The sequence below is a fragment of the Stenella coeruleoalba genome (genome assembly GCF_951394435.1).
Source record: "Stenella coeruleoalba genome assembly, chromosome: 18".
NCBI classification, from domain to species: Eukaryota; Metazoa; Chordata; class Mammalia; order Artiodactyla; family Delphinidae; genus Stenella; species Stenella coeruleoalba.
Window position 1 is genome coordinate 23,069,250 of NC_137164.1, and position 26,031 is coordinate 23,095,280.

Genomic DNA, 26,031 nt, shown 5'->3' on the forward strand with positions numbered 1-26,031 from the left:
ATGGAGGAAAAGGTCTGGGTTTGCTCTTTGGAGGAGCCTAACCTTTCCCTTTCATTGCTTCCAAGGCTTTTCTGCCCAGAGCTCAAGAATCAGGAGCCTCGTACCCCCCCGAAGTCTGAGGTTTTGTGCTCGGTGCCCGGCCCCTTCCCAGGGAGCTTGTTTGAGTGTGTTCTATTTCTGGGTGTTTACCCAGAATGTCCTGTTCTGAGCTTGTCTTTTCTGAGAAGACTGAAGACAAGTGCTTCTCAAGATAATTGATCAAATTCTCTCTCATGTAAGAAGTCTGTTCTGAAGTCAGCAGATGTCCAGACATTTTGAGGTGAGGGGAAAGTACAAAAAAAAAGGTGGTTAAATGACCTAGTCTTAGGATTTTTTGTTGAAATGCTGAAGAATTTATACACATGTGTGTGCATGTTATGTGCATCAGAGAATGAATAATCACTAGTAGGGTGTTCAGTTAATTAAACACAGAGGCCATTAGGGGAGGCGCTAATGTCGTGGTGGCCTAAGTATGCAAACCAAAACCTAAGCCTGTAAGTGCCTCACGGTTAAGAAATGGAAACCTGAGGACAACCAATCACAAATAACCAACTAGGTTTTGAGAGACAACCAAACAATAATCTCCTGGCTTTGCTTCTGCCTTTTCCCTGTAAGTGTCTCCCCAACGCCTGTCAATGGTGCACTCCTAAACACTTCCGGTTTGGTGCCGCTCGACTGGAATCCATTTTTGTTGAAATAAACTTCAAACATTTTAATATACCTCAGTTTACCTTTTAACAAGAGGTTTGTCTCTGCCAAGAGTGATTAGCAATTTCCTCAAAGCTCTATTCATCCTCCACTAATGTTCACTTATACCTGCTGGAAATGTACTAGGGACTCTCCTGGGACACCTAAGACGGACATTCCAGCATACTTCAGAAAAATCAGTCCCTTTTAATTTTTTCGTTTCTCTCAACCTAATTTAGGCAAAGTTAATACAGAGGATTGTGGGAGGGCGGTTTGCAAGGCGTGAAGGGTAAATATTAATTCTCTTGCGGAGCGCTCTTTCTGTCGTTAATGCTTCCCAAATGCTGGAGTATTCTAATTGCCATAGGCTCTTATGGGGCCCTGCAGCCACCACTCTGTAGACCCCTGGGTGGTGAAGGCCCCGGTGGCGGTTGATGTGAATCTGCTCTGCTCTCAGCTCAGCGTCTGCACGCTACCTTTCTGAACAAAGGCCAGTGCCATCTTGTTTACTGTTTCTGTCTTCTCTGAGCGAAGTAGAGTGTTAAAGATTCCACTTAGTAACTACCTGTAGTTTTACTGTGTATGGAATAAGCAGTATGAATTATACTGGAGAAGTAGTGAGTGGTAGTCAGATTCAGGGACTTGCTCTTTGGTGTTTCCTGCTGCAGTGAAGAGAGCATGGTCTTTCCCCGGGACGCCAGTCCTAGCGGTCACCCTGATTTATGGTTTTAAAAATATGCCGTCTTTGAATCACATTCATTACGGCATACTCTTGGAGGTAGTTTTTCACTAATGATGATGAATTCCTGCTGATCCTAGCACTCTTCTGAGTCCTTTTGTGTGCCCAAGATCTTTCATTTGCAAGACGAACGGCTCATTCAGGGACAGCCTGCACAGAAATGAGAGAAGTCAACTGGACCCTAGAAATACTGTGCGAGTATTTTTTAAACCTAAGCTGAGTTACACGGTTTTTGTTTTTTGGGATTGAGGGGTTTTTTTAGCTTCTTAATATGTGGGGGGAAAGTATAAAACTTAATAAGAAAAGAAGTATAAAAGTTCTCATATTTAGTTTTGCTTTTAATTAATTATGCTGTTGAAAAGAATACAATTACAGGAAATTGAGAATGGCCCAGAAAACTCAAGATAAGTCTCTGAATTCTGACTTCTTTCTGAACCTCCAGTGTGTATTCCGGCTCCCGCTGGATGACCTTCAGGCATCTCAGATTCAGCCCGTCCAGAAGTAAACCCCTTATCTTCTTTCTCAGACCTCCACCTGTGCTCTCGGTCTCTGATGTGCTTCTCAAGTTTGAGTCATCCTGGTCTCTCTTCTCTCCGGCCTCACAGCAAGTCAGCCACCGTGTCCCATCGACTCCTTGCTCCTCCCTCCATTCCAGTGCTCTGTCTTAATTCAAACCTTCATCATCTCTCCCAAACAAATCCTACTCGGATATGCCTCCTCTAGCCTACAGTATGAAGTCACAGTCTGGCTTGGCATACACGGTCCTTCCTGACTTATTCCCACCCAGCTTTAGCCCTCTCCCCACCAGCTACTTTCACACAAAGTCCTTTCACAATTCCATGGCCACCTCTGAACCGGACGTCCCTGCCTTCTCTACTGGGCAAGCATTGGTTCATCATTTAAGACTTAGCAAATGTTGTTTTCTTTGGGATGTTCCCTGTCTCCATCTACTGAGTTAGCTATCATGTCCCCATAGCTGTCATCCATACCTCTCTTGCATAGGATAATTATCTGCTTGTCTTTCTTGCTCCCTAGAGACCATGGTCTCATCAAGGGCATGGACTTTGTCTTAATCATATATTTCTAGCAATCAGTGTCTTAATCATATATTTCTAGCAATCAGTCAAATGCATGGTGACTAGGAGGGTCTCAGATGTTTTCTCAATGGATGGATGAATGAATGAATGGAACTGAAACCCTGGAATATGGTAATAACATGTTCTAAATAACTGAGGCATTGGGGCTTCCCTGGTGGCGCAGTGGTTGAGAGTCCGCCTGCCGATGCAGGGGACACGGGTTCGTGCCCCGGTCCGGGAAGATCCCACATGCCGCGGAGCGGCTGGGCCCGTGAGCCATGGCCGCTGAGCCTGCGCATCCGGAGCCTGTGCTCCGCAACGGGAGAGGCCACAAAAGTGAGAGGCCCGCGTACTGCAAAAAAAAAAAGAAAACCTGAGGCATTTACCCTCAAACAGGGAATATCTGCAGGAGTACATGCCTTGAGTAGATATTAGGGGATCCATTTTTACCCTTGAACCTGTGCAGAGTCTTTCTTCTAAGTACCTTCCCTTCTGTACTCCTCCAAGTGCGTTACTGGTCTCTCTTACCTTCCTCCCACTCCACACACGCATGTATGACCACGTAATTTTCTCTTTGGTGTATCCCCTTTATTAAGAGCCTTCTCCAATTGATGGCAGAATTTTGACTTCTATCACCCAGATAACTCAGCCTCGACCTTTCCTGTCCTCTCTCCTCAGGCCTGGTGTCAGGACACCACAGTTGTTACTCTTCTAAATGCTGCTGATCAAAGAGGTCTACTATTAAAAGCAATGAGACCCATTACTCTTTAACAATCCCGTGATCACCACCCCCGCCAGATAGTCTCATCAGGCAGTGGATTCCACCATGGGCATTTTGGGCCGAGTGCCCTGTGCTGCCCGTGCAGCAGGCATCTGGGGGCCCCAGATGATCCCAGCCTCCCTGCAGGCAAAGCCATAGGAAGCCCAGGCAGTGGGGGTGAGCCAGTTCTCCTCGGCCAGCCACGGGCAGTGCATCCAAGCAGAGCCCTGGGGGTCGGTGGTCAGGGGAAAGTCAGCCCTGGGAGCAGCTCATTGTGACTAGTCTGGCAGCGTTACTTCCTCCAGGTGAGGCAGGAGAGGGGAGCTGCACGCGCTCAAGGGCAGCGCGAGCTTAGCTTAAATCCTCCCGTTACAGGCGAGTGCAGCAAATTCATCAGGAGACATGATGATCAAGTTTGATAAATAAGGAGATTTGGAGTTGCGATCTTCTTGAGTTAGAAAACAGTCCATGTAAAACCCCTGCGAAAATCACCCATAGACTGAGAAGTAGTTGCTTATTAGCGTTAGAAGATATTTACCATGTAGTGAGTGAAGGGAATCTGCTTTCTTCCTTTCCTCCATCACACACTTGTTTATTTCTAATGTTTGAAATTGGGGCACCAGGTGTTGCTCTTCTGTGGGGATTCTTCTATTACTCTTGGACATTCCTTGGACACCTGGAAGATGTGGAAGAGCTTTGATGTCCTTTTTTTAGAATAGAGCCTTGGGAATCACTTTAGAAAGATTTATGTTAAGCAGAGCGTTAGCATCCCTAAGCAGCTCATTTTGACTGTGCCTTCCTAACTAAATATTTAGGAGTTCACGTTTAATCATACGGTTCGTTCAGTGCTGTAATTTCCTTAATCCCGTGCTTACTAGATCAATAACTGCTTAAGCAAGATTGAATCTGCAGTTGGTTGACCCCCGCCTCTCACATCCACTACTAAGAGCCCATCCCTTTCCCTGTCTACGTTTGTTCACCACCCTTCAACGTTGATCACGGACGTAGCGCCTCCCCTGGAAGCCACAGAAGTGCTAAATTAAGTCAAAGTGTTAGAGTTAGAACTTCCAGAGTGTCGGGAGCCAGAGGGAGGAGAGCCTTATGAAAGTTAAAATGGAGTAACAGAGAATGGTATGTGGCCACGATGAACTACGAAGGACGCCATATGGTGTTGAAATAAGATCTGCATGCGGTGCTGCTGGTTGGGTGAGCCTTGGTCTGTCTTGAGGTGAAGGCAGTGGCTCCCATTTTCTGCCAGAGGGCTGGAGGGTTGGCTGTAATGGGTGCGACAGGGGGAGAAAAGGGGACCACGGGGTAAAAATGGCCTTGAGACTGAAGGGAGATATGACACAAACTACTCATTGCCCCAACTTGGAACTTGGACACGGTAATGTCTTCTGCGGGCTGCACTGGGGTCCTTGAGATGGAGACCAAAAGCAAAAAGAGATGTGTTTGGTTCTTCCTCATTCAGCCACTCCCCCCGGGCTTCACTTCTAAGGCTCCAGTCCAGGCATTACCTGATCTGTATATCTATATTTGCGTGTCAACACCAGTGCCTGTATATCTATAGATCTAGGTGTATAGATGTACCAAAGCATTTTTTTAGACAAGAGGTAACAAATGCTTGGAAGCAGATGTCCATGAACTTCTCCCAGTCGTATTTAGAGTTTGTTTTAACCTAAAGTTATGGACACAGACATGAAGGGAGACCTCCCCCACCTTGCTGCCATGTAAGTACAAAAAGGCACAAATGGGATGGATATTGATGATGTTATTTCTGCTGCGACATCATCCATAGACTCCTAGTGTCTTTGCTTTGCTTCCCTGTAGTGATCACAACATAAATTACTTGTCTTGTTTGACTTCCTTGTTCACCAAAGTTGAGCAGATTGTGGCCGTTTTCAACGCTTCTACCAGACAAAAAGCTTGGGACCATTTCTCGAAAGCTCAGCGCAAGAACATAGACATTTGGCGAAAGCATTCTGAGGTTGGTGATTTTATTATTACTTTTTTAACCACCATCACACAGCTGGATTGGCAGGGAATAGTGTGGCTGCAGCCATGATGGTTTTTGTCACAGTGGGCGGTCATCCCGCCCTCACCGTCAGCTCCAGATCCAGCTCAGATTTGTTCCTTATCCAGAAGAGCAGCTGACTTAATGCTTAGAGGACAGAGCGCTTGTCTCCCCTGCAAAGGGAGAAAAGCATCTCTCCCATTCGTAGTAAAGAGCTCAGAAATAAGACACTCTGCCTAATCACTGTGCAAAACAAGAAAAAGAAAAAGTGTAACGTAAACTAGAAAACTAGTTTTTAAATTACTGAGTTTCTTTTCAGTGTTCTGCAGCATGATGGTGACGGTTTGCTCTTTGGCTAGAAATGGCAAGTATGCCTTTCATCCACATCTTCTCATCCTAAGCAATGTCTTCGTCCCCTGTGCTAGCCAGCAGGTCCTATCAGACCTCTCCCCAGAGCAGATTTCCTCAGGGAAGTGAATGTCCAGGCTAGCCCTGTCCACCCTTCTGCATCAATGCATGTGTGAAGTGTGAGTATCTACCCCAAGGCAAGAGTTCAGAACTTAACCTTCGCTGCCACCTAGAAGGACCAGATTGTGTCATTAGTCACTGGTGGTCCAGCTGTTATTTTTAACTCCTCAGTGTAGTGTACGCTTTGAACCTGTAATTTAAAAGTAAGTATACTGTCTTTGTTTGCTTCTTCCTTTTTTTTTTTTTAATGAGAGAATGTTTTTCATTTGGATGCCTCTCCGTCTCTAGCATGTTACTATTAAAGTTCTCTAAATGATAATCCCCTCTTTCCAAATCCCAAACTTATAGAAGGTAAGGTTTATTAATTTAATGATTTTGGCTCACACTTGTAAAATAAGTTCTATGTAGAGTTTGAGGAACCACAGAGTACTGCAGTATCAATCATTTGGGGAGCATTTTAAGTGCCCATTAACTAATGCTGAATTACAGTTGAATACCAGTGGCACTTGACGTAGCATCCACATGCACACCAAGTGAATTCTTTATTATCACTGTTATTACGGTGAGTACTGAATGACTGCGCAATAATGGGACACTTAAAAGGCTAGTGCAGTTTATAATTAAGAAGGCCAGTTTTTATTTTGTTCACAAATACCGAGAAGGTGCTTGGTGACTGATGCAGGAGGCGGGATTTCTCTTTTATCCTTCGGGGGCCAGAAAACCAAAGGATGCTTACCCAGTGCTCTCCCAGACACTGACTTGAGCCCCACGTCAAGGTTGATTTTCATGAGGAAAGAGTCCCGAAAATCAATGACGAAATACATGAATCGAGGGTTCTGAAACACTAATTGGAATCCATAAACTGTGATTCAGATTTGGGAATGATCTGCCTGTGAATTGTTTATTCATTTATTTATTTTTGGCTTCACATAAAACCAGACACGATTAAAAGAAACGTTAAGAGAAGGGCAGGTGTCATGATGCTGAATAAACCCGGGCATAAAAAAGACTGTCGTTAATCTGGGAGTGGCGGCAACTGTCCGTTACTGATCTAAATCACGCTTCCTGCCACGTCGTATCCCGTTCCCCCAGCCCTGCCTCCCCCGTGCAGGGCCATCCCCTCCCTTGCTGAACAGGACACGCGAAGGCTTCCAGCCTTGTCCAAAGGAAGCCTGCTTGCTTTGCTCCCTACTGGGAGGTAGAAAGGGACACAGCCCAGAAAGATGCTTCTGGAAAGGGTCTTTGTGTCTCCCTGCCACTCCCACCACCACCTCTTCTGATATAGGAGGAAATAGAATTCTAAATTACCTTTGATTTTCTCTCCTACGTGTTGCCCGATTGATTAAATACCAGTTGGCAATTTAACATTGTGGATGATTTCTCAGTTGCATATGAGCTTGATAATTGGCTTGATTTTTCCACGTTCCTGTGAACAGCATCTGTTAATTACCTGCAGCACCTTTACAGATTTATTAGAGTGTACAAGTGATTTACTGCTGAACCAGAGGCACCCTGTGGAAACAGCCTCAGCTTTTTTTTTTTTCTCCAAGCTTTTCCTTTCTGCCACCCTTCCCCACGAGAACAGCTGATGTATGACAGTTTGTCATTAACTGTAGGAACTAAACAACAGGCCCTTTTAGCCTCGTTTATTCTTTCCACCTGAAGTTTCTTTGCTTCAAGTATTTTCAGGCCACCTCCTCGGGAACTGGGCTCTTTGTCGGTAGAAAGATTAGTTTTCCACAACCTAAAAACTTCCCCACTAATCACATGTGACATCCGCCTCCAAGACCCGATGGTGTTACTTAAGGTGGAATTGGCCCCTCTTTCTACAGGGTGGCATGGTCAAGTGAGGGGACACTGCCTGTCATCCTGGTGCCTCTCAGGACTGCCCTGTGATAGGTGGCCCTGTCCCAGGGACCTTGCCTTCTGCCCTCCCCCTTTCCCTGTCTTTGGTGACTTCCCTGTCTTTGTCTCTGCAATTGTGATTCCCAGGGTTCAGAGCTGACCATGCAAATCTGGTTAGCAATACAGAATTCCCTTCCCATCGTGCTACCGTTAAAATCTGAGTGCTAAGGAGAGAAGAGAGTTGAGAGCACCTATAACAGAATAATATAGACACATCCATCGAATGAGCACTTTAAACTGTGTTTAAAGTCATGCCATTAATACATTAGGTGTTGTAATTTAGTTTTATTCTTATTCATAGATTTATTATAAAGTGAAATTATTTTAACTGTTTGACTTTTTTTTTAGACTCCAATTTAAATGGGGAGAAAACCAACAATGCAGCTCTTTCCACCCCACCCCGCTTTTTTTCTGTTGTTTTGAGGACAGAACATATAAAAGAACAGAATGGATACGGATTTGCAAATATATAATTTACAGCTTGATCCAAAATAATAATATAATTATTTAATGTAAGCAGTTAGTGTCCTGATTTTTAAGCACAGTAGTAAACAATTTATTGTGTAATTCTTTACTTTTTACAGTGAGTTTTCACATATACTCTTGCAGTCAAACAGCCTTGTATTACTACTACCCCATTTTTGTGTGAGTAGACAAAGGCTCAGGAAATTAAATGCCTTGATTGCAGTCACTTTTCTAGGAAGTGGAGAAAGAAACGACCCTTAGATCTTAAAGGGATGCTAAAACAACCATTACAACATAAACAATAAACCCCACGTGATAATGTAAAACACCAACAAAGAAGGCATCTGTTTTCATTTTGTCCTCCGACATCATTTGAATTTCACCATTTGGATATCTGAAGTGTGTGTGTGTGTGTGTGTGTGTGTGTGTGATCACACATGGGCACATACACACATGCAGGGACACTATTTTGCATGAATAATAATAGTGGTCAACATTTTCAACTTAATGAACCAAGTCTCTCACATGATGCTAAGTATCTCACATGCATTAACTGTTTTATCCTCAAAACTCTCCTTGTCACACTATCTCAGTGAGTGAATTGACACTAAGAAAGATGAAGAAACATCCCTAAAGTGACACAGTGGGTCAGTGGTAGACCGGCCTTTTAAAAAAATTCTCTTGCTCACATTCCTAGCCGCCCCTACGTTCCAGTTCTGGTAATAGGCATTTCTATGGGAGCCTCACGACAGCCCTACCAGTTGGACGTTGTTGTCCCCCTTTTTACAAATGAGGAAATTCAGAGATTAAATAACTTGCTGAAGAGCCCTTGACTCACCATTGGTGATCAGGAATTTCTCCCATGCCTGATACCGAATCCCTCGATTGGTCCACACCCCAGACCCCTCAGAACTTCACTCTAGATTAGGCGGGGCAGTGTTTGGGAGGTGAAGACATTCCTATGTCAGTCATAACACACGGAGAGACCATTGGGAAAGGTGTGTCATGTGTCGCTGACTCTGACGCCCGTGGGTCCTCTGCTTCCAGGAGCTCCGGAATGCTCAGAGTGAGCAGCTTATGGGCATCCGCCGAGAAGAAGAGATGGAAATGTCGGATGATGAGAACTGTGACAGCCCTACTAAAAAAATGAGAGTTGATGAATCAGGTAACGTGGCTAACTGCCACATCCCTGTGAGATACCTTAATGATCTTCCTACTCTTAGATGGGGCATACAGATTGGGAAATGGCCACATAACTCACTTTGATTGGAGTTAAACTAAACTTTCATCTTCGACTGACTCTGCCTTGTATTCATAGAACTTGAAATTCCTTCTTGGGAACGTAATGATTTAAATTGTTCCAGTTGTTTCTCTGTTTGTGGGTCTGGGGCCACACTTACTTTCAGGGATATTTGCCTGTTCCCATAAAAATCCTTTTCCACAGTGTGGCAGCCGCCTCTGATGCTGAAATACAGATAAAATTTGCTTTCGGTCAGTGTACTTCTTACATGGGAAACGTTTAATCCCTAAAGAAGCTTCCTAGCCTCTGAAGCAATGTGCTGGAGAATTAGACTGCTTTCCAATCAATTTTAGTTCCTAACCTGTAATCAAAGGGATGGTCCCGTTTGGTACCAAGAAAGGGGCATCAATCCTTGAGTTATAAAAAGGAGAGAAGCTTAAAGAGAACCTTGATTGATATTCTCTGCCTGAGATGCTGATTTAAAACTCTCTTCTCAAATCGTATGTTATTCCCTTGATGTTGTAAAAGCAAGCAGAAGTGCTCACTCAAACGTAGGAGGCACCAAGGGAGACTGCTTGTCCGAGGGGAAGAGTGTTTCCTAAAGGGCCTGGGAACAACCATAGTCGCCACCTTTGCCAAAAAGGGAATAAAACACTCACCTCTCCCAGGCCTTTTTGGGTGACCAGGAACAGAGGATCTTTGCTGGTTTGGTTAGTAGAAACCAAAATCAAGATTCCAAAATGGTCAAGTCATCAAGATTACAGAGCGGTCAGTTAGGTTGACTAGTCAGTTCCACATCTTGGCTGTTGTGAATAGTGCTGCTATGAACATAGGGGTGCATGTTTCTCTTTGAATTATAGCTTTGTCCGGATATATGCCCAAGAGTGGGATTGCCGGATCATATGGTAATTCCATTTTTAGTTTTCTGAGGAACCTCCGTACTGTTTTCCATAGTGGCTGCACCGACTTACGTTCCCACCAACAGTGTAGGAGGGTTCCCTTTTCTCCACATCCTCTCTAGCATTTGTTATTTGTAGATTTATTGATGATGGCCATTCTGACCCGTGTGAGGTGGTACCTCATTATAGTTTTGATTTGCATCTCTCTAATAATTAGTGATGTTGAGCATCTTTTCATATGCCTACTGGCCGTCTCTATTACTTCTTTGGAGAAATATCTATTAAGGTCTTCTGCTTATTTTTCAATTGGGTTGTTTGTTTTTATTGTTGTTGAGTTGTATGAGCTATTTCTTTATTTTGGAGATTAAGCTCTTGTCAGTCACATCATTTGCAGATATTTTCTCCCATTCCATAGGTTGTCTTTTCATTTTTTTTTTTTTATGGTTTCCTTTGCTGTGCAAAAACTTGTAAGTTTGATTAGGTCCCACTTGTTTACCTTCGTTTTTATTTCTGTTGCTTTGGGAGACTGAGCTAAGAAAACATTGGTACGATTTATGTCAGAAAATGTTTTGCCTGTGTTCTCTCCTAGGAGTTTTATAGTGTCATGTCTTATATTTAAGTCTTTAAGCCATTTTGAGTTTATTTTTGTGTATGGTGTGAGGGTGTGTTCTAACTTCGTTGATTTACATGCAGCTGTCCAACCTTCCTAGCACCACTTGCTGAAGAGACTGTCTTTTCCCATTTTATATTCTTGCATCCTTTGTCGAAGATTAATTGACTGTAGGTGTGTGGGTTTGTTTCTGGGCTCTCCATACTGTTCCACTGATCTGTACGTTTGTTTTTGTACCCATACCACACTGTTTTGATTACTGTAGCTTTATAGTATTGTCTGAAGTCTGGGAGAGTTATGCCTCCTGGAAACAACCTAAATGTCCATTGACAGATGAATGGATAAAGAAGATGTGGTACATGTATACAATGGAATACTACTCAGCCATAAAAAAAGAACAAAATAATACCATTTGCAGCAATATGGATGCAACTAGAGATTACCATACTAAGTGAAGTAAGTGACAAAGAGAAAGACAAATACCATACGATATCACTTCTATGTGGAATCTAAAATATGGCACAATTGAACCTATCTACAAAACAGAAACAGACTCCCAGATGTAGAGATCAGACCTGTGGTTGCCAAGAGGGAGGAGAGGAGGGGGAGGGATGGACTGGGAGTTTGGGGATTATAGATGCAAACTATTGCATTTGGAATGGGTAAACAGCAAGGTCCCAGTGTAGAACACAGGGAAGTATATCCGGTCTCTTGGGATAAACCATAATGGAAAAGGATATATATATAAAAGAATGTCTGTCTGTGTATAACTGAGTCACTTTGCTGTACAGCAGAGATTGGCACAGCTCTGTAAATCAACTCTACGTCAATAAATAAATAAATAGCGGTCAGAGTGCTCTGTTCTTCCAGGGCTTTAGAAGAGAATGCCAGAAGCATAAGATGATCACAAGAAAAGGCTCCTGCATCCAGGCGTATACAGAAGGGAGTTTCATTTCCCTAGAACAGTGCTTCTGAAAAGCATGGTCCCCAGTCCAGCAATGTTAGCATCACCTAGGAACTTATTCGTAATGTAAATTCTCAGGGGTGCTACTCGAGACCTACTAAATCAGACTCCAGAGGATGTGGGGGTGGGGCGGATGTGAGATTCAGAATCTGTGATTTAAAGCCTTCGGCGGGATCCTGATGCAGGCTAAAGTTTGAGAACCACGGCCTTAGAAAATTTCCCTTTCATCCTCAAATTCCGTTCATTTGAATCTTCTAGAAGCTTAGCATAAAAGCAGCACCACACGACTATTTTCTGAAGCCATATATCCTTTGTCTGAAAAATGAACCGAGCATTTATGTGTCAATGTATGTCTCTTATTAAACTGATATCAGATTTCTCAGGACTGCTCGATTATTGGGTTTGGATTTGCTTATTTGAGGAAACCACCTTCCACGCAGCGTTTCTATTCTGCAGACCTTCATGTATCAGAAGAAGAAAGTGAGTTTTGGGTGTGATTTTTCTTAAATTCAAGGAGCTCTTCCAATAAATAAATAAATAACTTTTTTCCTCAAAAAAAGCTTTTATCATTTTTTAATCAGAGTTTTTCAGGGCATCTCTGCTTTTCTGATTATCAAGAATACTTCCTTGTACTTCTGCTGTTTACCACGTATAGTAATTTACAGTGTGTCTTTGGCTAGATGACGGGCAAGTTTACACAAAACCTGGATCCTTAATATCTTTATAAGGTAGGTGTAGAAGAAAAGAATGGAATCAATCAGGAATTCTGATTTGAACCTGTGGCTTTTTTTCCCTTTGCGGGGAGTGGCATTTCTTTTTAAACAACCTGTCAATTTCTCAAGTAAGAATTATGTATAATTCCATAGCCTGCTTGGGATAAGACAAGAAGAATAATCACTCAAGAATAGTAATAAGCCACAGAGGAGATCTTACAGACCATGGCAGCCAGCATATACCTGCGGGATTGGCCCCTGATCTGTGCTCCGGAAGAATCCGCAGGGATACCAAGGACTTCTCCTCTCAGTGAGGACCACAGGGGTCCTCCCTGGAAGTTCGACTGAAGAGCCTTCTTCCCAGACCTCTGTGGTTTTCCTCCCAGGCGTCTGATAAGAGCCTGAAGTAGGACTTGAACTTGCAGAACTTTCTCCAGGCTCGTTCCTTGGTCAGCAGAATTAATGAACACAATACAGTGCGTGTTCCACAGCAGGCCGAGGGCAGAGATGAAAGAACCGGGGTTCGAATGCCAGGCCCTGAGGAGTTCAAAGTCTTTTGTGCTTTTTGAAATGAGACGGACCCGGAGAATGTGGTGTGTGGTTTATGAGGAAAGCGCAAGACTGATTGGAGGGAAGGGAAAGCACCTGACCTTCCTTATTCCGCTGGGCCCTCAAGGTCCTGCCTAAAGGCAGGTAGGTGGTGGTAGTTCTTTCAGCCGTGCGGATTCGGGAGCGCAGCCTAACAGCAAGAATCCCATCTTGTCTTTTGACCAAGCTTCAGACAAGATCGTGTGAACTGCTGAAAGGGGGGACTGAGGCCCTACAGCCTGAGGGAGACAGGCCTTCCAGTGGCATCTCCTTAGGTGACAGGCCACTCGTTTTTTTAGGTACAAATTTGCATGTGTTAATCTAGTCACCTCCAAGCAGGCCTCCGAAAACAGAGCGCTCTACTGAAAGGACAGAGGAATTGCCAGACCTGAAATAGAAGTAAACTTCTCCATCCTTTAAGGAATCCCTGCCCCCTTCTTTTCTGCCAAAACAGTGAGACCTTGCCTCACCGGCAGCAGCTGACCCAGGAATTCTTGGAAATCCCGGGGGATAATACCCTCCCTCCCGGGAGCCTCGGGCCTGCCCTGCCCTCCATCTTCCTCCTAAAACAAAAACCTGGGCAGGTTTTATTGCATTTCTGAGGGGGAGGTGGAGAGAATTGACTTTGGTTTTCAGAAAAAGCAAGGTTTATTATGTGAGGACTTGTATGATACCTTGGGTTCAATTTTTTTCTTTTAATCAAAGTTTTTCAGGGCATCTCTGCTTTTCTGATTATGAAGAATACTTCCTTGTACTTTTGCTGTTTACCACGTAGAGTAATTTACAGTGTGTCTTTGGCCAGAGTTCCGCCAGACCGGCTGTCACTTCCACATCCCTCTGGGCGGCGGGCCAGTCACTGCTGCTCAGCCGGTGACTCTTAAAGGGGAAAAAGGAGTTTGCTGGAGCCAAACTAAGATGCTGATAAAAATGAAAATGAGTGTTGCTAATACACTTGAAAATCAAGACAGATTTATCGAAGCATTCATTGAAGAAAATCGGCATCCTGTTCCAAAGTCTGTGAAGATAATTTTTGATAAAAATTCAAACATATTCTTGCATATAGTCTGTCTCCTGCTGCAGTCAAGCCAGACTTTAAAAGCCAGATCGATTCCTCCTTCTCCCTCTCTCTCTCCCCTCACCTCTATTCTCCCTCTCTCCTTCCTCTCACCCTCTCTCCTTCCTCCCTCCCTCCAGGTTGGCAGTGGGGGAGGGCCAGGAGTTGCACAGGAAGGAAGGGAGAAGAGAAGTCTGTCCTAGATGGTAAGGCTTCCCTGGCAGAACCTGATTAGCGTTCAGTATTGTGAGTTCAGTGAGTTGGTGCGTATGAAGCCCTTCCAACAGTACTTAGTGTGGAGCATGTAACAAGTAACTCGGTGACTGTAACTGTGCTTCTCATCTTAGTCATCCCCCAACACCTAGTCCTGGGCCCTTCACCAAGTAAGTGCTCAATAAAAGGGGGTTGACTTCAGTTCCATAATCCCCTTCTTCTGGTCCCTGTTTTTGATGGTTCCGTCGTGTAAGTTGATCAGAAGATGGTAGCCCTAAGAACACTTGCTCTGGCGAAACTGGAATGGCAGGTGTTAAGAAGCGGGTTCAGGCAAGAACGGTTCATTTCTCCACAACGTTCAGAACTTCTGCACACCCAGAATTCAGTGCCGCATGCTGAAGAGACTACGGACCAGAGAATTGAAACTCAGCATCATTCTAATGATTGACAAACACTTGTCAAGCATCTTCTTGTGTTCAAGACACTGTGGACCCAGGGGGTATGGAGAGAGCTAGACACAGCCTACCCTGCGCTCTGAGGTGTGAGATACTTTTAGAGATAAATAAGCATTTTAAGTTAATAGAAATACAGTGCCTGATGCCAAATATATTTTAAGCCGTTAATTTAAATTCAGGATAAAGCAGAATGAACATCACTCTCCAGTGTATGTACCTAACCCACTGTTTGGTGAGTATACATTGTACATTGAGCACAGATTTTAGAAGAGAGTAAATCTAAAACGGCCCTTGCTTAATAGATGACCCTTAAACCATTCCATATGCACAAATGCTCTTGGGTTTTAATTACACCTTATTTAAACTCTGAGCTCCTTATAGGAGCAAATACTCTTTTAATTATGAAGAATGTTTTCTGGGTTGTTAAGTTTCCATGGAAACTCACCACAAAATAGGTACGGACCTTTTTTTTTTTTTGATTCCAGTAAGAAGTCGAAGATTTTCCAGCTCTTTCAGCCAACAGAGTCAAATTAGGGACTCATAATTAAGTTCACTTGGAATCAGCAGTATTCAGTCTGTCTAAACAGTTTCATATATAGCTGGAAGTCTTAGGTTAAAAAAATTAATAGTAAGCCTCTCTCAGGCTATCCCCTGATCTCTTTGAACACCAGGACTGCCTTCATTTTTCTGATTCAGTTTATTTCCTATATGGGAGTGCTTTTGAAAGACATAAGAATGCCCAACAGATTACAATTAGGCACGAGTCCAAGAAGAGGTTCACTGCAGCCCCCAGCACCAGCCTGGGCACAGAAGGCAAGGGCTACTGGATTCCAGTTCAGGGTCCTGCAGCCGACTGATGGGGGCCTGACGGGAGCCATGTCACTCGCAGCTGGTAGAAGCTTCCTTTTAGGAAACATTGAGTGTGATCCTAGCAGGCTTACTCTGGGGTCGCTCAGAACCGGGCAGAGGAACAAGGGCCTTCAGACGTGCAAAGTGAGATGGCTCAGTCTCACATGCCCGGGACTGTGCTCCCTGCCCAGCAGACTCCCAAAGGCAGGAGTACCAGTGGTGAGAAGGATAGGCTGTTCGTAGACCTTCTGTTTTCACACGTGACGAGCGTCTGAAGGAGAAGTAGAACAGTGATGTGTGTCCATCAGTCACCGCCAAGGTAAAGACGAGCGTTGTATTTCCAGCCGCGACAGAATGTCTTCTGGGAACCCAAGGGCCAAACAAGGAGGTGTGATTAATTAAAACTTATATGGCTTAAAGATGATGCAATCGGTCTTCCGAGGCGGGCTGAGCAGCCTGCTTCTTTCCTAATCTCTTGAAATAGAGCTTCATTTGCAAGGAGACAAGGCTTTTTTCTCTGTTTCTTCCCTTTATTTATTTATTTTTTTAAATCTTGCTAATCTTGCCACAGGAAATCAAATCATTCTTTATTTGGGGTAGATTTTTCATGTGATTTCATGTGCAGTTACAGTTCCCATTTCATAATGGATATGTTTCTGAACAGTGTAGAAATCAGTTCTTTACCTTTTAAATGTAAGAGGCAGATGCTGTTAGACCGACCCCATGCAGCAGGATTCCTCTGTCACGGCAGCACTCCTGTCCAACCAGACCGTGCCTATCTGTTCTGTAAATTCACATTTGGAGGCTAAACTGTCCTTAAGCAGAGACCCCCTTATAATCGTAGTTTTCTGTAGCCCTCCACAGTGCCGTGTTCCCAACATCGCTCTCATATACGCACAGATTTTCCATAATCGTGTGTTTCGTGTCACATCGATTTGGGTTGTTGAAATTGTGTTGTGTCTCGGAGACCACAGATTTTTCCCTAATGCTCCAGCCGTTCAGCTGAGCGGCGCCTCCAGAAAACCCGGGTGAGCCCTGGTTGAGGGTCTCCATCAGTTCACACCTGGTCAGTACTAGCTTGGAGCCGGCTAGGTTGTCTGAGTCGTTTTCTGTGTGCCAGCCCGGCACATGCTCCCAGCTCAGCCACCTTGCAGAGAAGACTCCGGCTCTATCAAGCCCTGACTTCTGGCCTGGTGACAGGAGCCCCTGGAGTGTGGTGAAGGGCTCCTGGGCTGATGGGTAGTTGGCAGGCAGAGGAGAAAAGTGAGGAACTTAGCAGCCAGTGTTCAGAAAGGGAGAAGTACGGAGACCTTGACCCAGGAGGAATGGAGACAAATGGCCAGTGGGCCGCACGAGGTCACGGCACAGCCGCCCGTGCCCAGCCTGCGGCGCTGTGATGCCTTTCAACTGCCAGGAGCACCATGATCTAGATTGCAGTTTATTATGTTTTCGGGGCATTTCATTCTGATAAGTTTTGATGCAGGATCATTCCGTAGGGGAGTAGATTTAATCCTGTTTTCTTAGCAGGCTCTGAGGACACTGAGGGAATATTTATGTAATAAGGTGCAAAGTTGCTATGGAAAATACTATAGCAACCTAACATCTTCGCAGAGCCAGGCAGCCACTTATAACAGCAATCTAAATTTACATTTATTTTAGTGTCATTTTATCGACACTCTTAGTATCTCATTCTGACAGGATGTTAAAATATGTTTTCAGCTTGCATCTGAGCAAAATTAACACAGTGTTGTTGGAATTTAAGTGGGGTTTGCACAACTTCTGGAAAAAAGCAGAATATTTTCGAGGGAGTTTAGATGACAGAATCTGGGTAAGTTTGTAACTCTCTTCTTTCTCTTTCCTAAATGTACGAAAGAATTCCTTAGTGGCATTTATTCCTAGTTTTTCCTCTTAGTTGGTAACTAATGAGTCAGAATTTTCTGATTACCAAATGAGGATTATCCTTTTTGACACTGACGTAATTTTTTAAGTGCTCACCTATGATTCTAGCTGGCGCTTATAGAAAACACTTTTAGTACATCAGCTCATTGCCCTCCAGCAGCATGTGACTTTTTGATAATGAAATCTGTTTTTTATATAAAAAATACCTATTCATTTTGGAAAGTCTAATGATTAAGAATAATAAAAGTGTAGTTATAACACTACAAAAGACTCTTTAGTTTCTGATTCGTTTTCTTCTTTACAGCCTAACTATATAAGCATTTTTGTATGTATTTTTTAATATATACATGATTATGTTTTTAGTCAGACCTTTTTGTATAACAAGTGGGGTTTTTTAAAGCTTTTTTTGTATATTAATGAAATAGAAAATACAGAGCAAATGCGTGTGTATCCTTTCTGGATCATGGGCTCCTTCCCGTGAACCTTTAGGACTTCAAGCTGTAATCTTTGAGGTGGTCAGAGTAGATACCTGAGGTCATTAAAGCCTGAAAATGGGGCCAGCCCTCCCCAAAGCATCTTTTAGGTCCCTTAAATGTGAGTGTGGCAGGGAACTATAGATACGTAGCTGGTTAGTAGTGGAAAGATAGTATCTATTGATTTTCTTCTCTACCTCTGAAATCTTAAAGTGTGACTTTAACACTGTTAAAGTGGGACATTGGCCAAAAGAATCGATACCAGACTATATTAAAACCTATGCTGCTACCAGCTTGTTGGCCCTGATGTACTGTTTATGAACACCATTGTCCTAATTCTCCTGCGCTTTTATACCGCATCGTTCATCAAGACACAGTTGGCGACATAAAGTTATTGTACCTTGACTCCTAACACTGTTGCCTATAAGCTTCATTAATCCAAGACCTGAGGATCTACTGAAGGAATACAGAAAGTGAGGACAGATATCCAGTTGAATTCCAGTGAGCCACACTCCGTTAAATGCCCCATAACTAATGGAGAAAGTAGTTGACAGAAGTAGCAGTGATTATTTCTCCCCTTTCTTAGAAATTCCACCTTCCAGTTGTGATACTTCGAAGCGCTGGACATTGAAGTTTATAGCAATTTTAAAAATCATTATGATAGTGAGCGCTCCCACGTCTGAATGGCTTAGAGACTCTCTTTTACTGGCGTGCATGTCCTTGATCCCAAAGAATGCTCAGCAGACCTTCTCCCCAGCTCCAGGACAGAGTGTGGGAAGCTTTCTGGGAAGGGGCTAGAGAAGGGACATTTTATTGGAGACTCCCCATTACCAGCAGAGAAGTAGGGAGACAGATTGCTGGAGCAGTCGTCGATTCATCGTAGTGCTTCAGGGCGGGTGTTGCAGGTTCTTTAATGAGCCCATTGTACTGATAACTTCTAGAGCCGCTGTGTCCCAGAGACCTCTGCATTCCACTTCCTGCATGTGGGTCATTGCCGCCTGATGCAGTTACCCAAATTTTCAGTTATCAGAATTACCTTAGGAATATGTAAATATCTAACACTAGGGTATCGGTTAATTAATCATATATCCATAAGCAGCCTTGAAAGCAACCATGTTTTAGAAAACTATATAATGGCATGAGAGAAGGTTCTCTGTATATTGCTAAGTGATTTAAAAAAAGCAATTACAAGTCAATGTACAGATCATTCCAATTGTGTGTTTGTGGATGTGTTGTATTCACAATTTATATGTTAGGGGGAAATCTGTAAGGAGATAGGTCAAATATTCAGAGTGACTCTTTCTAGATGGTGTGATTACCAGTGATCTTTTTTCTTATTTTTGCATCTCAAAAATTTCTACAGCACATACATGTATTATTTAAATAATTGGACTACAGTAAATATTAATATAAAAATTACCCAGGAGAATCTGTGGTGAAATTTGTATTGATTGAGGTACTACCTGGCCATTTTTAATCACAGGAAAGTTGAAAGTGGTCATGAATAGTAACTGGTATCAGATGATAGAAGTTTATTGAATTGCCCTCTTTTGCTTCAAATTGGGGAATAATCACCTTTAATTTTCCATAATATTTTACCTTCCTAGACCACGTCGTCTTGCAGTTTCCTCTTCCAAATATGATCATATTTGCGTGACTATTTAATTAAGGATCCAAGAAATAATTCAAGTTCTGATCCAGGCAGACATGTTGAATTCTTACCCACAAGGAGACTGGCAACCATGAGTTTCTTCAGATATGAAGAGACCCTTAGAAAGCACCTTGCACAACCTTCTCCTCTCTTCACAAACAGGAACGTGCAGTCCCATGTTGAGCAGTTAACGTTATTTGCCCAAGATAGTAAGTGGAAGGTACTAGAACTAGAGCTAGTACTAATACTAGGTATTAGTACTAGAACTCAGTACTAATTTCCTTCTTTCCACGTTAATGACCTTTCTATGGCACTACTAAATGTTGTGGGGAAAAAAAGCTCCGGAATAGAATATCCCTCAAATGCCATAAGTGGCATCGTAAGCGTCAGTAAAATCAACCAAGGATTTTGAACGCCTGCTATGTGCATGGCACCATGATGCCGTCTGGAAACAAAGGTAGGCCGGAGATGTTTATTACCTTAAAGTGTTAATCCAGACCAGGCTGACTGGGGCTTTTGCTTAGTCTTCCCATTACTTTCTGGATTTTTCTACTGACTAGCAAGAGATTGGCTTCAACATAGGCAATGTATCCAGCAAACTGTTTTCTAGCCCATTCCAACAGAAATGCCAGCTTTTAAAAATATTCAGGAAATTGGCACAATCCCTTTTCTAGCTGAATGATATTTATTTCCTCATAAACAACCAGCTCTATGGCTTTGGGCAAGAAGAAGAACTGCTTTGAAGAGGCAAAGTACATCAGGAAGGAATCATGCCATGTCATGTATTCCTTTGGTAAACCGGACACACTGTCACAGCCCGAGTCTTCCATTCCCTGACTCTCCAAAAAGGTAAAGAGAAAAAATAAAACTACTTCTCTAAACACAAGCACAGATGTGATGATGGATCTGCAATGATCTGAGCTACAATATTTGTTCTTTGATTTCCCATCTCATCCCATGTTTCCCCTGCATCCCCAGGGCCTGGGAGAGCCTACCTGAAAATCATTCATTGACTCTCCATCTAATTTCAAGACTTACTGAAGCGCTGTCCATCCTTCCTTGTTCCTGAGGCTTTTCTTTATGAGATCTACCCCTCAATCAATCTTAAAAAAAAAAGTTTGAGGGAGAGCACCTACAATAATATCAATGTTATTGAGATGCACAGACTCAGGGAAGTTTTGATCGGGAAGAGATCTTAGAAGTAACGTGTCCTCTCCCTTCTTACCCCATGTTCAAAATTAATGAGAAAAATGTGGTTTTTACCCCCAAACAATAATCAGCTGGAATGCTGAATAATGTCTACAAGTTTGTATTGGGGATATTTTTTTTTTGTAATTACAAGTTTTCACGTAAAACTTAAGTGATAACACACATTTGGCAAATCTCTTGGAAGTAGGATAAGAGATTTAATTCTTCTTTTAGTGACTTACTAGTCGGTTGATTAAGAAATGTCTCCACCTGCCATACTAGACTTTTCTCATATAGTTTATATAATCCGAACGTTGTAAAGCCATCCATTTCTCTATCCTTAGCTCTTTGCTTCCATGAAATTGTCTTAAGCAACGCCATAATACAAAGCAATGATAAAATGAAAACAAATATTTAGGGAATTCTTACTTATGGCGTGGATGGGACCGTGATCTCGTTTGTCTTGCAGTGCCGTATTAAGGGGGGAAAAATAGCAAAGTCTTGAGACTCAGTCTTCGATCTGAGAGTGGTGTTTATCTGCTCTGAAAAATCCCTGTAGCTCACCAGAGTTCTCCTTTTCCTGGAATAGCGCTGGATCGTGGGTCCATAAAGCTCTCGCTCTCAGAAGTCAGAGCCAGAGCTAGCAGATAAACTCTAACATGCAGAGCTGTGAGAGCTGAGAGTATCTGAGAAGAAGTTGTGTAAATCTGTTCATCTGAACTCTTACCGACCCCGTAGAAGGTTTTGTTTGGTTCTTTGTTTTGAGCAAATAAAGGTGAACACATGCTGAGATGGAGGACCTTCTACCCACTCTGCTCCTTCAAGACTAGCTTTCTCAGAGGAATTCTTCTCACCTTTCAGAAACAAAATATTTCATGCTAATTCCTGCTTCATTGGAGGGAAGTCATTTCTTTAAAATCATTGAATATGAATTTGAAGTCTGTTTCATCCCCGTCCTCCTTAATTCAATCAAGGTTATCTCCTAAACTTGCCCAGACAGCACTATTTCTCAATTAGAAAAAGGGGTGGAGCTGTTTTAAAGCATTTAGCATCTGATTGATAGCGCTGAACTGGGGCTTCAGCACTTGCAGAGGGATTCTGAGGAGTTGCCAGTAAGAATATTCATTGCTACATGGAAAAGTGTACTCTTCAGAAACCAAAAGCAAATCATTTTAACGAAGAAGGCAAAAACTGCTTTTTTTACGAGGATGTGAGAAAGATGATCGTACTCAATATATAGCGGGTTTTAATATCCGAACAACTCTCTCCCAGGGAAAACTTGCTATAATTTAGCCATCCAGACAGTTTATAAAATGCATGCACTTTTCCCTGCCCAAGGACTCTGAGTCTGTCGAAGCAGGATTTTGTCGCACTCAGGCTCTGGGGATGGGAAGAAGTAACGAGAAGAGGTGTCCAGTTGACAGATGGGAGCTGGAGCCATCCAACTGGAGAAGAGATCAAGGGTTCTGAAAATAAGTCTTTGAGAGACTTCCTTCCAACTTTCCTTCCCATTTCCTGGGCCTGACTGAGGAACACCGAGCTCACCTTGACGCTCTTTCGAAGAGGGGTGGTCACACCACTAGAAAAGCTCTGAGAAAGTGGCCTACGTGAGTGAGAGTTGGTGTCCCTGGAAGAGAGGTTTTAGAGTCACCCAACAGAGTGCAGAAATAACTTTGAACCAGATGAGGTCAGAGGCCCCTTGAGGGATCGTCGTTTTGTTTCCAGCGTGGCTTGGCAAATGACGTCCCTTCCCTAAGCCTCGGCCTTCTTAGCAGTAACATAAGGCTCATCCTAAGAGGGTTTCCTTGAGGTTGTAAGAAATAACCGATGAAGGGTTTCCATGGCACTTTGCAAATGGTACTGTGACAGTGTGGGGAATGGGTACTGCTAAGCAGTAACAAAGGTAAAATGAGCAGTTCCCAGCCCTAGACCTGGGAAGCTTTATACAACAAACACCAATGCCTGGGGGGGTTAATGCCCGGGAATCTGTGTTATTAAAATGCTCCTCAGACGAGTCTGACGCACAAAGGATTGGAAACCACTGGCGCGTGACGTGAAGATTGATGGCTGTCAATTATAGGTGGGAAAGAAGAAAAAAAAAAAACAAGTAGAGGTAAGGTAACAGAATATGAAAACAAGAAGAAAATGAAAATGAAGTAGAAGATAACAATGATTAGTGGAGAGGAAGTGACTGACATGGGCAATGATGAAGTGACTGACATGGGCAATGTTAAAGGACCAAAGAAAGAAGAAACGAAAGGGAGGTAGTTTAGTTGTTTAAATACGGCGTACGTGACACAGATGGAGAACCCCCCTCATCATATCTGTGCGAGATGCATCCAAGTATCCTTTGGTTAATTGGAAAAAAGACTAGCTGGGAGGAAAGGAAAAATTAAAGTAGCCTGGATGCAGAAAGACAGAGTCCCTGCTTTTCTCTGATGCTAGGAGACTAGCCAAGGACTGTTTTCTCATCCATCAGTGGTGAGAGAGAGAAGCCTGGGCATTTGCCAAAGAGAAAAGCCTCAGAGGACCTAGCGACTGGTCTGGGGAGAGTGTGCACGCAGGAAGGGCCTCCCCTCCTCCACTGAGAGGCTGGTCCAAGGGCCCTTGGTCAAGGGTGATTAGCTCCCACAGAGCACGAAGGTATAGCTCAGCCTCTCCTGGGTGCAGGCCACAGACCTGCTGCCGAGCTTTCCCCAGAAGTATGGCTGCAAAGAAAAGTAATGCACAACCACGTGTAGTAGGTCAGAAAAATGTGTTCTGGAGACACTGCCTGGAGGATTTGTGAAAGCAGTCACGGTATCATCACGGGAAAGGCAGTAACCCGCATTCGGAGAGGAGCAGGGAGATAGATGGATGAAATGTGAGAAGGCAAGGCAGACGGCAGAGAACCCTGGAAGGCTGTGTTGGATGGTAAAGGCTGGAGAAGAGCAGGTCCTTTCAATAACAGAGAAGCCGTTAGAAAAGGCTGAGAGAAAGCAGGCGTCAAAAAACAATGAAAGAAACACAAGCCTGGACAAAGGTTATGAAGAAGTGGGGATCTGGTCTCTAAAGGCTAGTGAAGAGGTTCCAGAACTTCGGTGTGCGTTAGAGTTACTCCAGAAACTTGCTGAAATGTACAACCTCAGGCCCCCACTTCAGAAACTCAGATTCAGAGGGTCTGGGACGGGTCTAGGAATTCTCACGTATGAGGTACCGTGGTGGGACAGATGGAGGCTGTGTGTGGAACAAGCTTCGAGGACAGCTGGCCTGGAGACACCAGCTACTTTTTCATACCAGTGCCGTTCTACCTTGGTTACGTATCTAGAGAGGATGGGAATCTTTTTGCCTGATGCCAGGCACAAACATGTGGGCTTAAATAAACCAGTCTCAGCGTTGGTAAGGAGGCTGGTAGGGAGGGGAATTCACTGCCCACCACTGCCCACCAGCCGTGGTTCCCACTCCGTGGACTGGATAGAGTCTGTGTGCAGCACCAAACCCAAGGGAAGAGAAAGCCTTTCTGTTCAACTCATCTTTGTAATCCCAAGTATTTGGTGTCTTAAAAGAAAAGCTTTGTGAGAAATGTCACTCTTCCTTGCAAAGGGCAATGCCTAGGACTGAGAACACACTTCAGGTGTGGGCTGACCTCCGCTGCACATTTCAGAGGGATATGTTTTATGTAGTAGAAACCAGCTGTTAGAGAAAGAGAGAGAGAGAGAGAGAGAGAGAGAGAGAGAGAGAGTGTGTGTGTGTGTGTGTGTGTGTGTGTGTGTGTGTGTGTGTAGGGGTTTAGAAGGAGTAGAAAAACATCACTCCTTGAGGGGAAGTTTCCTTGAAGAAAATTGGAAGTGACCATTTGTTAAAAGGGAAGGAAATCTGCCAGTTGGGAGGAGAGAAAGGTGTCGGCCCCGGCCCTGGCATTGCAGCCAGAGGAGAAATAGAGGAGTAATGCCTTCGGGGGAAGGGTTGCTGTTTAAAGCTACTCTGTTTGGATGAGACCAGCCACTAGTGAGGGTGGAGCACGGTCCCCCGGAGAGGTGTGCCGTCTGTGAGGGGGGAACATGGCCAGGGAGGGGGCACTGTTCCTGAAGACCCGTATCGTTCTGTGATGTATCCTGGTCTAAGTCGGATGGCCCTAAAAAAGACTCTCTAAAGCTTTCAGAGAGTTAGAAAAAACTGTACCTGCATCTTGGAAATCGAAACAGGGATTGCAAGTGAAAAAGAAAACTGAAGGCTAAGCAAAAACAAAACAAAAAAAAAAACGAGAGTTGGGGGGAAGTGCCCTTCTGGATGTGTCTGCTGCCGGGACCCGAGTCGTCGGGCCCTTAGCAACCCAGCCTCCCCTCCTCCCTGCACCCATCTTGCCCTGTCTCCTGGGCACTGGCTCCTTCTGGAGTCGGCAGGGTCCTTTGGGAAAGTGGTCCTCACGGTGGGACGGCCCCACCCCACTCCCTGCAGCTTTTCACAGTGTGAGCCTGACTTCAAGGCCCAGCCCCACCCCGCCTTCTTCAGAAAGGAGCCTCACCCACCCCCAGCTTTCCTTTCCCAGCCTCTTCCTTGGTCTGACCACCACGGCTCGTGGTGGGGAGAGGAGGGAAGCGGCCTCCCCACGTCCATACCTGTATCGTTTTCCCCATCGCTGGGCGTGGAGCCCCTGAAGTCAGGCGGGTGTGCTTGCCTAGAGCAGGCTCTGAGCCGAGGTTTGCGGGACTCACTGCAGCTGTGCTTCCCTGAGGACTCTCAGGGCATCCCTCACCCAGCAGAGCATCCTCCAACCTTTTAAATGGCAGACACCCTGCTGCTGGGAGAAGCGAGCATGCCTCTTTCCTTCACTTACTTTCCTCCAAGGACGATGGGAGAGTTGGGGGAGGTATTAGATATAATAACGTCAATGGAAAAGCGGTAAGGCGTGAATGAGGTGAATTCTCAGCGGCGTCAGTGGCCCGGAGGCACCGCACAGTCACGGCCACCGGTGCAGACCGCTTCCTTAGGAGGAGTTCTGTGGACAGGGCGACAGAGGATTTTCTTTTCCTGAGTCACCTGCTGCCGGTCGTGCCCGCAGACTCGCATTTAAGCCATTATAATAACAAGATCCAGCTTACC

General features: G+C 44.2%; 1 protein-coding gene across 9 annotated transcripts in view; it reads left to right on the forward strand.

Annotated features, from left to right (window-relative positions):
* Positions 1 to 26,031, forward strand: part of ENOX1 (ecto-NOX disulfide-thiol exchanger 1) — a 609,053-nt gene that overhangs the window by 482,602 nt on the left and 100,420 nt on the right. For all 9 annotated transcript variants that reach the window (XM_079902712.1, XM_079902713.1, XM_079902711.1 and 6 more), the window contains 2 exons: positions 5,182 to 5,288; positions 9,201 to 9,318. In XM_079902712.1, the coding sequence (XP_079758838.1) occupies positions 5,182 to 5,288; positions 9,201 to 9,318 (225 nt within the window). The remainder of the gene's footprint in view (positions 1 to 5,181; positions 5,289 to 9,200; positions 9,319 to 26,031) is intronic.